Genomic DNA, 11,747 nt, shown 5'->3' with positions numbered 1-11,747 from the left:
CTCGGCGAGGAGGGACGGGGGGAGGGCCGATGTCACCCTGCCACCTCCGTGCCACCACCCTGCCCGTCACCCTGCCCGTCACCCTGCCCGCGACCTTGCCACCGCTCTGCCACCACCCTGCCACCGTCCTGCTGCCGCCCTGCCACGCTGCGTGTCACCCTGTCAGCGCCCTGCCACCACCCCCCGGCACGGGACGGGAATGGGAATGGGAATGGGGATGGGAATGGGAATGGGGCTGGGGATGTGGGTTTGGATGGGTATGAAGATGGGGTGGGGAAGGGGATGGGGCTGGAGTCGGGAATGGAGATGGGGATGTGGACAGGGATGGGGACAGGGAGAGGAGTGGCAATGGGGACATGGGATGGGGATGGAGATGAGGACATAAAATGGGGACAGGGGCAAGGAATGGGGGCAAGGATGGTGGCAGGGATGGGGACAACCCACGGGAACAGCAGCATCCTGCTTTGGTACACGAACGGGAGCGTCAGAGCAGGTGGATAAGAGCGGATTAAGCATCCACGTGAGCATCCAGCCCCTCAGCCCCGGCCCCCCTCAGCCCTGAGCCCCCCCAGCCGTGCTCGGGAAGCTCCAGCTCCACACTCGGAAGCCCCGTCCGGCTGCAGACCCGCGTCCGAGGCCGCGTCCGGTGCTGAGGTGGCCGCAGAGTGACCTCTAATGGCCACGGTCCAGGAGGGGACACGGCCCAGCCCCTGTCCCGGGGGGCTGCGATCCCGCAAGGGGAGCCCCCTCCCCAGCTCCTCCTGTCCCCTGCCCCTTCCCGGGCACTGAGGGGACACGCGTGGCCTGGGGACACCTCTGCCCTCCTCTCCGAAGGGCCCCCGGGAGGGATGCCAGGGAAAGGGGTGCTGTGCCCCTGGGCTGTCCCCCGTGTCCCGCCTGCCCCGGGTGGGCAGCACCCCGGGGGGTGGCTTTGCCGTGGGGACAGGACAGTGGCCGTGGAAAGGGTGTCCCCAGGCTCGTACCAGCACCGGGAGATCTGCTTTTATTGTGTTTCCAGGATTTCACAGCTCTGAGCAGTCACAGCTTGCAGGGCCCGGCACGTGACGTGGGGAGCCCAAACCGTGCCCCACGAGAGAACATCCCCTGGGGAGGGATGAGGGGCACGGGGGGGCTGGCAGGGGCTGGGATAGGGCTGGGGGGCCCCAGGGGGGCTGCCTGGATCCAGCCAGGCCAGGACCAGCACCAGCTGCCAGAGATGCTCCTGGGTCCAAGAGCCACCAGGTTAAGACGCTCTGTCCACCTGGAAAAGGTTGGGACTGGCTGGGACCCCCCGTCCGTCCCAGAGCACCCCCAGAGGGTCAGCACTGCCTGTGCTGTGGAGCCCCTCTGGGACCAGCCTGGGAGGGGGATTTTGGGGCCTCACAAGGCTCTGCCCCTCCTGCCCCTTGCCTGGCTCCGGCAGTGACAGCCAAGGCTGTGGTGGCACCTGGAGCAGCTTGGCTGGGGCAGATCCCAGACCCACATCCCCTTCCCCGCACCGGGGACCCCCCCAGGGGCCCCTCAGGAGCTCAGGGTGGGGGGTCCTCAGAGCTGGCCCCTCCGAGGCCCCTCCCTACCTGTGCTGGCTCCTGTTTGCTCCTCAGCTCCAGGGTCTCCTCGGCACCCGACCAGCCCCAAAACCTCCTGATCCTGCAGGGGAGGACAGGGAGCTGCCAGCCCTGCTGCCCCCGAGGGGCTGTCCCCTCACCCCGGGGTACCTGCCCTGACATTGGGGTCCGTGTCCTGATGCCAAGGATCCCTGTCCCCCTGATCCTGGGGTCCCTGTGCCACCCCAGGATCCCTGGGCCCCACCCCAAGGTTCCTGTGCCACCCTGGGGTCCCTGTGCCACCCTGGGGTTCCTGTCCTCCCACCCTGGGGTACCTGCTCTGACACCAGGGGCCCTGTCCTGATGCCAGGGTTCCTGTCCCATCCTGAGTCCCTTGTCTCTCCCCCCCTTGGTTCCCTGTCCCCCCCTTGGTTCCCTGTCCCCCCCCGTGCCCCAGCCAGGACGTTACCTGGGCCACATCTTCACAGCCAGCAGGCCCAGGGTGGCCACAGAGACGAGGGCCACGAGCAGCCCAGCCAGGATGGTGAAGGTCAGCAGGTGGGTGAGGGCTGTGGGCACATCCCCACACCAGGGGGTCAGTGCACGTGGGACCCCCCAGACCTTGGGGTGCCCCCCGAGGGGTGAAGGGGACCCTGGGGTGGTGGCTGTGACAGCCAAACGCAGGGGGGGGGGGCTTGGTGGCACTGCCAGATCCTCAGGGTTGGGAACAGCCACTCAGTGGGTCCAGGGCACACAGGGGGTCACAGACACCAAGCTGGGACCCCACTGGGACTTGGGGTGACTCATGAGGGGTGAAGGGGACCCTGGGGTGGTGTCTGGGACATCTGACTGCAGGTGGTGCCACTGCCAGGTCCAGAGGGGTGGGGAGAGTCTTTGGGGTGAGGACGTGTGGGGGTGTCAGGGGCTCCATGCTGGGACCCCACTGGGACCCCACTGGGACCAGCTGTCCCTGCACACCTCGCTGTCCCCTGCCCTGAGGGTCGGGCAGGCTGGCACAGTGCTGGGTGCCACCCCAGGAGGGGCAGTGTCCCCTGGGCACAGGGGGTGTCCCCAGCACAGCCCCAAGCAGCCCCCCCCCCCATCCCGCTGTTCGCTGACCCCGAGCCGCCTCCTCCTCCCTCACTTTGGACCACCCCCAGCCCCCAGCTCCCTTTGCCGCTTCCCTGAGCCCTTTTCCCGGCCCTTGCCGGCCCCCCCGCCCCCGGGGTCCCTCCCACTCACTGTTCACGTCGAAGTGGGCGCTGGCCGTGGCGTTGCCCAGGGCGTTGGTGGCCACGCACAGGTACTGCCCGGCGGCCCCCGGGCCCAGCGCCCCCAGCTCCACCCGCAGGGCGTTGTGCGAGGGGGACACGCGGACCCCCGGGATGGCGGGGGGGGCCGGGCTGGAGGCCACGAGCCGGCCCCGGTGCAGCAGGGCCAGGGAGGAGGGCGGGTGGCTGTCGGCCCTGCACAGCACGATGCCCGCCCGCCCGCCGCGGTTCTCCAGGAAGGTGCTGACCGACACGTCCCGGGGCGGGTCTGGCGGGGCAGAGGTGGGGGGTCAGCGGGGCACGGCGGGGGAACCCCCACACTGGCCTGGACAGGGGCTAAAGGCTGCTGGACACGTCCCTCCTCCAGCCTGGGTCATCCCACCCACCCACCCCGGGGCTCGTGGCTTCCTGAGCTGTCCAGCCCTTCTCTCCCCCACAGCTGGGGAATCCCCCCTTGGCTCTGAGTCTGACTTTTGAGGGGTCAGTTCTGGAAAAAAACCCGACGTCCCCTTCCCTGGGTCACCAAGGGCTGACCAGTGCTGACCAGGGCATCCCTCCTCCAGCCTGGATCACCCGGGGCTGGCAGATCCCCACCCTCTGCAGCCCTCTGCTCCCCCCTGCCATGGCTGGAGAATCCCCTGGGCTTGGAGCTCTTCAGCTCCAAATTTGTCTTTTGAGGGGCCAGTCCTAGGAAAAAACCCGATGTCCCCTTCCCTGGGTCACCAAGGGCTGCCCAACCCATCCCTGCTCCAGCCCGGACCACCCCCACCCCGCCCACCCCGGGGCTGGTGTCCTCCCCTGCTCTCCAGCCCCTCACTCCCCCCTAACCGGAGAATCCCCCGATCTCGGCTCCAATCTGACTTTAGAGGGGCCAATCCTGGAAAATCCTTCCCCGGCTCCAGAGGGAGAGGAGCCGGGCAGGAAGAGGAGGAAGAGGAGGACGGTGCCTCGCCCGTGTGGAGGGGACACGTGTGGCACCGGGCCGGGGGCGCCGGGGGGGCTCCGCGCTGCCCTCGGGGGGGCTGGGGACACTCACAGAGGACGCTGAGGGCGAGGGGGGCCGAGCTGGCCGCGCCCCAGGCCCCGCTGGCCAGGCAGCCGTAGGAGCCCGAGTCGGCGCTGGAGACGCGGGGCAGGACGAGGGAGGGGGACGGTCCCTCCCGCAGCCACCGCCCGTCCCTGTGCCACGTGTAGTTGGCACCTTCGCCCCACCAAGGGGGCACCGAGCAGGTCAGGGTGGCTCTGCTTCCCTCGGGCACTTCTGGCGACGGCTCGGCCGTGACCGTGACCCCTGCGGGGTGGGAGGGAGACGGGGAGTCCAGGGATGCCCAGGACACCGCCCCCAAAATCCCCCCCGAGGGCTCCCGAGAGGCCCGTCGGCACCCCCGGGACCCCCCCGGGGGCTCGGGGCCCCCTCACCTGCCCCGGGGAGCTGCAGGGCCGCGGCGGCGGCGCCGTGGCTGTTGTTGGCCGAGCACAGGTAGAGCCCCGAGTCCCGCGGGCCCAGCGGCCCCAGCCCCACCCGCAGCGCGTTGGGCGAGGCCCGCACGTCCAGCCCGGGGGCCGAGGGGCCGCGGGAGGAGGCCAGGGGGGGCTGCCCGGGCCCCCGGCTCACGGCCAGCTCCGAGGGGGGGACGCTGTCCACGGAGCAGAGCAGGACGGCCTGTCGCCCCCCCCCGCGGGTCCAGCAGGGAGGTGAAGGTGGGCTCCTGGGGGGCGTCTGCGGCGACAAGGACGGCGCGTGTCCCCCCCCTGCCCCGCTGCTGGCTCGGCACCGGCCGGGGGGGCTGGGGGGTGACGAGCGGCAGGGGAGGGGGCGCGATGCCCGGCAGCACCGGGACCCCCCGCTCCCCGAGGGAGGGCCCGGGATGTCGCGGCGTGTGGCGGGATGTCACCAGGTGGCGACACAGACCGGGCAGCCGCCCCCCCGAGGGGGTCCCGTGCGCCGGCAGCACCCGCGGTGTCCCCCCCGCCCCCGAAAGCGGCCGCCCCTCACTCACAGAGCACCCTGAGGGCGGCGGGGGGGGCCCGCTGCCCCCCGCCCGCCTGGCAGGAGTAGAGCCCCGCGTCGGAGCGGCGGCCGCGGAGCCCCAGGGAGGCGGCGAGTCCCTCTGCCAGCCAGCGCCCGTTCCTGAACCACCTGTACGGCGTCCCGGGGGCGGCCCGGGGGGCCTGGCACGTCAGGGTCACCTCCGTCCCCTCCGCCACCTCGGCCGAGGGGCGCACGACCACCCTGACGGCTGCGGGGGGAGGAGGCGGCCGTGACCAGCAGCACGTTTGCACCCCGAAGCCCCCACCCCAAATTCAGAGGGCTGGGGGCACAGGGTGGGGGCACAGGATAGGGGCACAGGGTGGGTGCTCAGGGTGGGGGGCACAGGGTGGGGGCACAGGATAGGGGCACAGGGTGGGTGCTCAGGGTGGGGGCACAGGGTGGGGGCACAGGGTGGGGGCACAGGATGGGTGCTCAGGGTGGGGGCACAGGGCGGGCACTCAGGGTGGGTGCCCTGGGTGGGGGCACAGGGTGGGTGCTCAGGGTGGGCGCTCACCCAGAAGGACCCCCCTGTCCTTCCCCAGCCCTGCCCCGCTCCAGACCCCCCTGATATCGGGTCCCCCCAAAGGCTGCCCCCCGGGACGCCCACCCCAACCGTCGGGGGGGTTCCCATCCCCTTTCCCTCTCCCCTTGACGCCCACCCAACCCACTGGAGGGGTCCCCAGCCCCTCTCTGTGCCCCCCGGGACTCACCCTGCACCCGGAGGGTCAGGGACACGCGGGCACTGCCCAGGGGGCTCCGTGCCCGGCACTCGTACTCGCCCTCGTCCTCCTCGGACGCTTCCCGGAGCTCCAACCGCAGCGCGTTGGGAGAGGGGGACACGCGGCTGCTCTGCCGGGGGGGGTCCCCTCCCCAGGGGGGGCTGGAGGCCACCGGCTGCCCCCCCCTGAGCAGGGTGAGCTGGGCCGGGGGGTCGCTGTCCGCGGAGCAGAGCAGGATGACGGCGCTGCCCTCGCTGCTCTCCACGAAGGATTTCACCCGCAGGTTCCGGGGGGGGTCTGCGGGGGGGGGGGGGAAACCACGGGGGAGACGAGATGGAGCACAGGATAGTCATGGAATTGTTGGGGTTGGAAAAGTCCTCTGAGCCCACCGGGTTCCCCCAGCACTGCCCAGGCCACCCCTGGCCGGGTCCCCCAGTGCCACATCCACAGGGATTTTTAAATCCCCCCGGGGATGGGGACTCCCCCCGCCCTGGGCAGCTGTGCCAGGGCTGCACAGCCCTTTCCAGGGGGAATCTTCCCAATATCCACCCTGAGCCTCCCCTGGCACAGCTGGAGGCCGTTCCCTCTCCTCCTGTCCCTTGTTCCCTGGGAGCAGAGCCTGACCCCCCCCCGGCTCCCCCCTCCTGTCAGGGGGTTGCAGAGCCAGAAGGTCCCCCCTGAGCCTCCTTTTCTCCAGGCTGAGCCCCCCCAGCTCCCTCAGCTGCTCCTGCTGCTCCAGCCCCTTCCTCTTGGAGCGTCCCCAGCCCGGGCTGCTCTGATGGGTTCGGTGGCTCCACCCCACATTCCCCATCCCAAAGCAGGAGGAGGGAGGGAAGGCCCTGTGAGGTCCCCGGCTCCGGAGGCCACTCCAGGAGCTGTCCCCGACTCTCCTCATGCAGATCTATAAGTTAACCCCACCTTTTTCTCATAAAAAGAGGGGGGGGGGAATCTTACACTCTCACTTGCAACTACATTTTTTCCCCCCGTTTTTAAACAAAACCCGGTTTTCATTTTCCAAATGAGGGCTAAAAAAAATATAAAAATCTCCCCAATCCTGTCCTAGTTCCTGAAAGCCTGAGTTTTTCCCGCTGCAGTTTGGTAGGAAGCACAAGAGAACTTGGAGAAGCTTCACCAAAATGCTCTGCGGGTGCTGTGGGGGGGGTCTCTGGCCGGGCCTGATGAGCAGGACAGGGGTGTAAAGCTCGGCTTAAGTTAATCCCCCGGGGCAAAGACTGATTTTCACGGAAAACTGAGCTAAACCTCCAAACGAAGCCGGGCCTTGCTGTGCCCCCTCTCTACAGCCCAGGGCCCGGTGACTCCCGGGGGTCCCCGCCCTGGACGCGCCCCCCCGGCCCGAAGCCCCCCGGCCCGGGGCACTCACAGAGGACGCGGAGCGGGGCGGGGGCGGCGCTGCGGTTGCGGGCGGGGGTCCGGACGGAGCAGTGGTAGGAGCCGGAGTGGGAGGCGGAGAGCCGGGGCAGGGGCAGGGCCGGGGAGGGGCCGCTGCGCAGCCACAGCCCGTCCCGGTACCACGAGTAGCTCAGCACCCGCTCGGCCCCGGCCGCCACCGCGCAGCTGAGGGTGGCATTGCCGCCTTCCCGCACCTCCGGCCCCGGCAGGATCCGCACCCGGACGGCTGCGAGGGAAGGGAGGCGGCGGTGAAACCCCCTCTCCGGGACAGGGGAGCTCAGGGAGGGACAGGACACTAAAAGGTGGTTCCGTTCCCGTGGTGCTCCTGAGGGTCTTGCCGTGGATGCTCCACCCCGGGAGGTGTCCAAGGCCAGGCTGGACGGGGTTTGGAGCAACCTGAGCCGGTGGGAGGTGTCCCTGCCCATGGCAGGGGGTGGAATGGATGGGCTTTGAGGCGCCTCCCCCCCAAAACTGTCCGACTCCGCGATTCCTGGGCTGTGTGAGCACAGCCAGGACGGTGCCATGGATGGACAGGGCAGAGCCAGCCTTGGCATCAGCCCCAGGAGGAGCTGTGTCTCCTTTGCCGGGTGTGGGGCGCACGTGCAGTTCTCTGGGAACACCTCCAGGCCAGCACTGCACCCCCAGAAAGGTGCATTTCCCCCCTTTTTCCTTCTGCTTCCACCCTGCCCACCCTGTTCCAGCTCCTCTCTGCCCTCCCTCCAGCAGTGTTTGCCTTCACAGAACCCCCCAATTCCATCACTGCCCACTGCCTGCAGCTCTCCATCCCCCCCAATTCCATCACTCCCCCAATTCCATCACTGCCCCACTGCCTGCAGCTCTCCATCCCCCCAATTCCATCACTCCCCCCGCTGCCTGCAGCTCTCCATCCCCCCAATTCCATCACTCCCCCCGCTGCCTGCAGCTCTCCATCTCCCCCAATTCCATCACTGCCCCACTGCCTGCAGTTCTCCATCCCCCCCAATTCCATCACTCCCCCCTCTGCCTGCAGCTCTCCATCCCCCCAATTCCATCACTCCCCCTCTGCCTGCAGCTCTCCATCCCCCCAATTCCATCACTGCCCCACTGCCTGCAGCTCTCCATCCCCTTCCCACGCCCCCCCGTCCCCACTCCCAGCCCGTCCCCACTCCCAGCCCGTGCCCGTTCCCAGCCCGTGCCTGTTCCCAGCCCGTGCCGGTTCCCAGCCCTCACTCACTGCCCGCTGTGAGGTTCCCGGTGGCACTGGCGTTGCCGTGGGCGTTGGTGGCCACACACCGGTACTGACCCTCGTCCTGCAGCAGCACGGGCTGGAACTGCACCCTCAGGGCGTTGGTGGCCGCGGTGACGCTGAGCCGTGGCCCGGGGTGGGGCTGTGGTGGCCCCGTGGAGGCCACCAGGGCCCCGTCCTTGAGGAGGGCGAGCCGTGCCGGGGGGACACTGTCCACGGAGCACTGCAGGGCCCCCCCCTGCCCCGACGGGGGCTCCAGGAGGGTGCTCAGCACCGGCACCCGCGGGGGGTCTGCCCGGGGGACACGGAGGGTGAGCAAAGCACCCAGAGAGCCCCAGGGCCCACCTTGGGGCCAGAATCCATCCCAGTGCCATCCCATCAGCACCATCCCATCCCAGTGCCATCCCATTGGCACCATCCCATCCCAGTGCCATCCCATCCCAGTGCCATCCCATCCCAGTGCCATCCCATCCCAGTGCCATCCCATCGGCACCATCCCATCCCCGTGCCATCCTATCCCAGTACCTTCCCATTGGCACCATCCCATCCCAGCACCATCCCATCGACACCATCCCATTGGCACCATCCCATGGGGACCATCCCATCCCAGTGCCATCCCACCCTGGAACCATCCCATTGGCACCATCCCATCGGCACCATCCCATCATCACCATCCCATCCCAGCACCATCCCACTGGTACCATCCCATTGGCACCATCCCATCCCAGCATCCCATTGGCACCATCCCATGGGGACCATCCCAGTGTCACCATCCCATCAACACCATCCCAGTGTCACCATCCCATCAGCACCATCCCATCATCACCATCCCATCCCAGCACCATCCCACTGGCACCATCCCACTTGTACCATCCCATTGGCACCATCCCATTGACACCATCCCATGGGGACCATCCCAGTGTCACCATCCCATGGGGACCATCCCGTGGGCACCATCCCATGGGGACCATCCCGTCCCATCACCATCCCACTGGCACCATCCCACCGGCACCATCCCGGTGTCATCCCACCGGCACCAACCCATCCCCAGCACCACCCCATTGGAACCAAACCCTCCCATCCCATCCCATCCCCACCCCACAGTCCCCATCCCATCCCATCCCATCCCATCCCATCCCATCCCATCCATCCCACCCCATCCCTCCCATCCCATCCCATCCCATCCCATCCATCCCACCCCATCCCATCCCATCCCACCCCATCCCATCCCACCCCATCCCATCCCATCCCATCCCATCCCATCCCATCCCATCCCATCCCATCCCATCCTTCCCATCCCATCCATCCCACCCCATCCCATCCTTCCCATCCCATCCCATCCCATCCCATCCCATCCCATCCCATCCCATCCCATCCCATCCCTTCCCATCCCATCCATCCCACCCCATCCCATCCCACCCCATCCCATCCCATCCCATCCCATCCCATCCCATCCCGCCCCATCCCATTCCATCCCCACCCCACAGCCCCCATTCCCCACAGCCCCCATCCCCCGTCCCCCCTCCTGTCCCACTCACAGGCCACGCTCAGGGTGAGGGGGGGGGGCCAGGCTGGTCCCCGCGGGGCCGCGGGCCCGGCAGTGGTAGGAGCCGCTGGCGGCGCTGGGGACACGGGGCAGCTCCAGGACGGGGTCGGGGCCCTCCTGGAGCCGCTGGCTGTCCCTGTACCAGGCGTAGACGGTGTCACCCCGCGGCTCTCCGGGCACCTGGCACGTCAGGGACACGTCGGCTCCTTCCAGCACCTCCGAGGACGGTGACACCAGGACGCGGGCAGCTGGGGCGGGGACACGGGGCCGGCTCAGAGGGACCGGGGCAGAGCTGGCACTGCCGCTGTCCCCTCGGCACCTCCAGTGTCCCCTCGGCACCTCCAGTGTCCCCTCGTCACTCCCATGATCCCCTGTGGGGTGGGACCCTCCTGTCCCCTCGTCACTGCCATGGCCCCCTGTGGGGTGGGATGTTCCTGTCCCCTCGTCACTCCCATAACCCCTGTGGGGTGGGATGCTCCTGTCCCCTCATCACTCCCATAACCCCTGTGGGGTGGGATGCTCCTGTCCCCTCATCACTCCCATAACCCCTGTGGGATTCTCCTGTCCCCTCATCACTTCCATGATCCCCTGTGGGGTGGGATGTTCCTGTCCCCTCAGCACTCCCATAACCCCCTGTGGGATGCTCCTGTCCCCTCATCACTTCCATAACCCCTGTGGGATGCTCCTGTCCCCTCATCACTTCCATAACCCCTGTGGGGTGGGATTCTCCTGTCCCCTCGTCACTCCCATGGCCCCCTGTGGGGTGGGATGCTCCTGCTCTGTCCCGGGAGCTGGCACAGCCCTGGGGTGGCACTGGGGTGGCACTGGGGCTCCCTGTCCCCCTCTGTGTGTCCCCCGGTCACTGTGGCTGAGGGGTTGGAACAAGGGGAGGGGGCGAGTCAGGACCTCCGGAGCAGCAGCCGGAGCCTGGGTGGGATCTGGTGGCACTGGGTGGGATCTGATGGCACTGGGTAGGATCTGGTGGCAACGAGTGGGATTTGGTGGCACTGGGTGGAATCTGGTGACACTGGGTGGGATCTGGTGTCTGTGAGTGGGATCTGGGGGGACTGTGTGGGATCTGATGGTGCTGGGTGAAATCTGATGGCACCAGGTGGGATCTGGTGGCACTGGGTGGGATCTGCGGGCACTGGGTGGGATCTGATGGCACCAGGTGGGATCTGGTGGCACTGGGTGGGATCTGGTGGCACTGGGTAGGATCTAGGGGCACTGGGTGGGATCTGATGGCACTGGGTGTGGTCTGGGGGCACTGGGTGGAATCTGGGAGCACTGGGTGGGATCTGGTGGCACTGGGTAGGATCTAGGGGCACTGGGTGGGATCTGATGTTTCTGGGTGGGATCTGGTGGCACTGGGTAGGATCTAGGGGCACTGGGTGGGATGTGATGGTGCTGGGTGGGATCTGATGGTGCTGGGTGGGATCTGGTGGCCCTGGGTGGGATCTGATGGCCCTGGGTGCCGGCACAGACCCCGTTCCCGCCCCCGGCGCTCACCCTGCACGCGCAGGTACAGCGCGGTCTCGGCGGTGCCGAGCGCGTTGCTGGCCGAGCACCGGTAGGTCCCGTCGTCCGCCGGCGTCACCTCCCGGATCTCCACGCGCAGGGAGTTGGGGGCGGCCCTGACCCGCACCCGGGGGCCGCTCCCCCCCGCGCCCGTGGCCACCGGGTCCGGGCCCCGCAGCAGCGCCAGCCGGGCCGGGGGGTTGCTGCCCACCGAGCACTCCAGCACGGCCAGGCGGCCCCGCTCCGCATCCAGGAACGCCCGGAGCAGCGGGGCCCGGGGGGGAACTGCGGGGGAACGGGCTGAGCCGGGACCTCCCGCTGTCCCAGGGACACCTCCCACTGTCCCAGGGACACCTCCCGCTGTCCCAGGGACACCTCCCACTGTCCCAGGAACACCTCCCACTGTCCCAGGAACACCTCCCGATGTCCCAGGGACACCTCCCTCTATCCCAGGGACACCTCCCTCTATCCCAGGGACA

General features: G+C 68.6%; 1 protein-coding gene across 1 annotated transcript in view; it reads right to left on the bottom strand.

Annotated features, from left to right (window-relative positions):
* Positions 1-1,161: 1,161 nt before the first annotated feature.
* Positions 1,162-11,747, bottom strand: part of SIGLEC1 (sialic acid binding Ig like lectin 1) — a 29,192-nt gene continuing 18,606 nt past the window's right edge. The window contains 14 exon segments of the mRNA XM_064653925.1: positions 1,162-1,261; positions 1,578-1,650; positions 2,017-2,116; positions 2,790-3,086; positions 3,855-4,109; positions 4,238-4,496; positions 4,498-4,538; positions 4,819-5,058; positions 5,561-5,866; positions 6,951-7,205; positions 8,193-8,495; positions 9,743-9,768; positions 9,770-9,998; positions 11,260-11,553. Of these exon segments, the coding sequence (XP_064509995.1) occupies positions 1,244-1,261; positions 1,578-1,650; positions 2,017-2,116; positions 2,790-3,086; positions 3,855-4,109; positions 4,238-4,496; positions 4,498-4,538; positions 4,819-5,058; positions 5,561-5,866; positions 6,951-7,205; positions 8,193-8,495; positions 9,743-9,768; positions 9,770-9,998; positions 11,260-11,553 (2,696 nt within the window). The 3' untranslated portion in view covers positions 1,162-1,243.

Source organism: Pseudopipra pipra, chromosome 4 (assembly GCF_036250125.1).
Source record: "Pseudopipra pipra isolate bDixPip1 chromosome 4, bDixPip1.hap1, whole genome shotgun sequence".
In the NCBI taxonomy this organism is placed as follows: Eukaryota; Metazoa; Chordata; class Aves; order Passeriformes; family Pipridae; genus Pseudopipra; species Pseudopipra pipra.
Note: the sequence above shows the minus strand (reverse complement) of the source record. Positions and strands in the feature narration are given on the sequence as shown.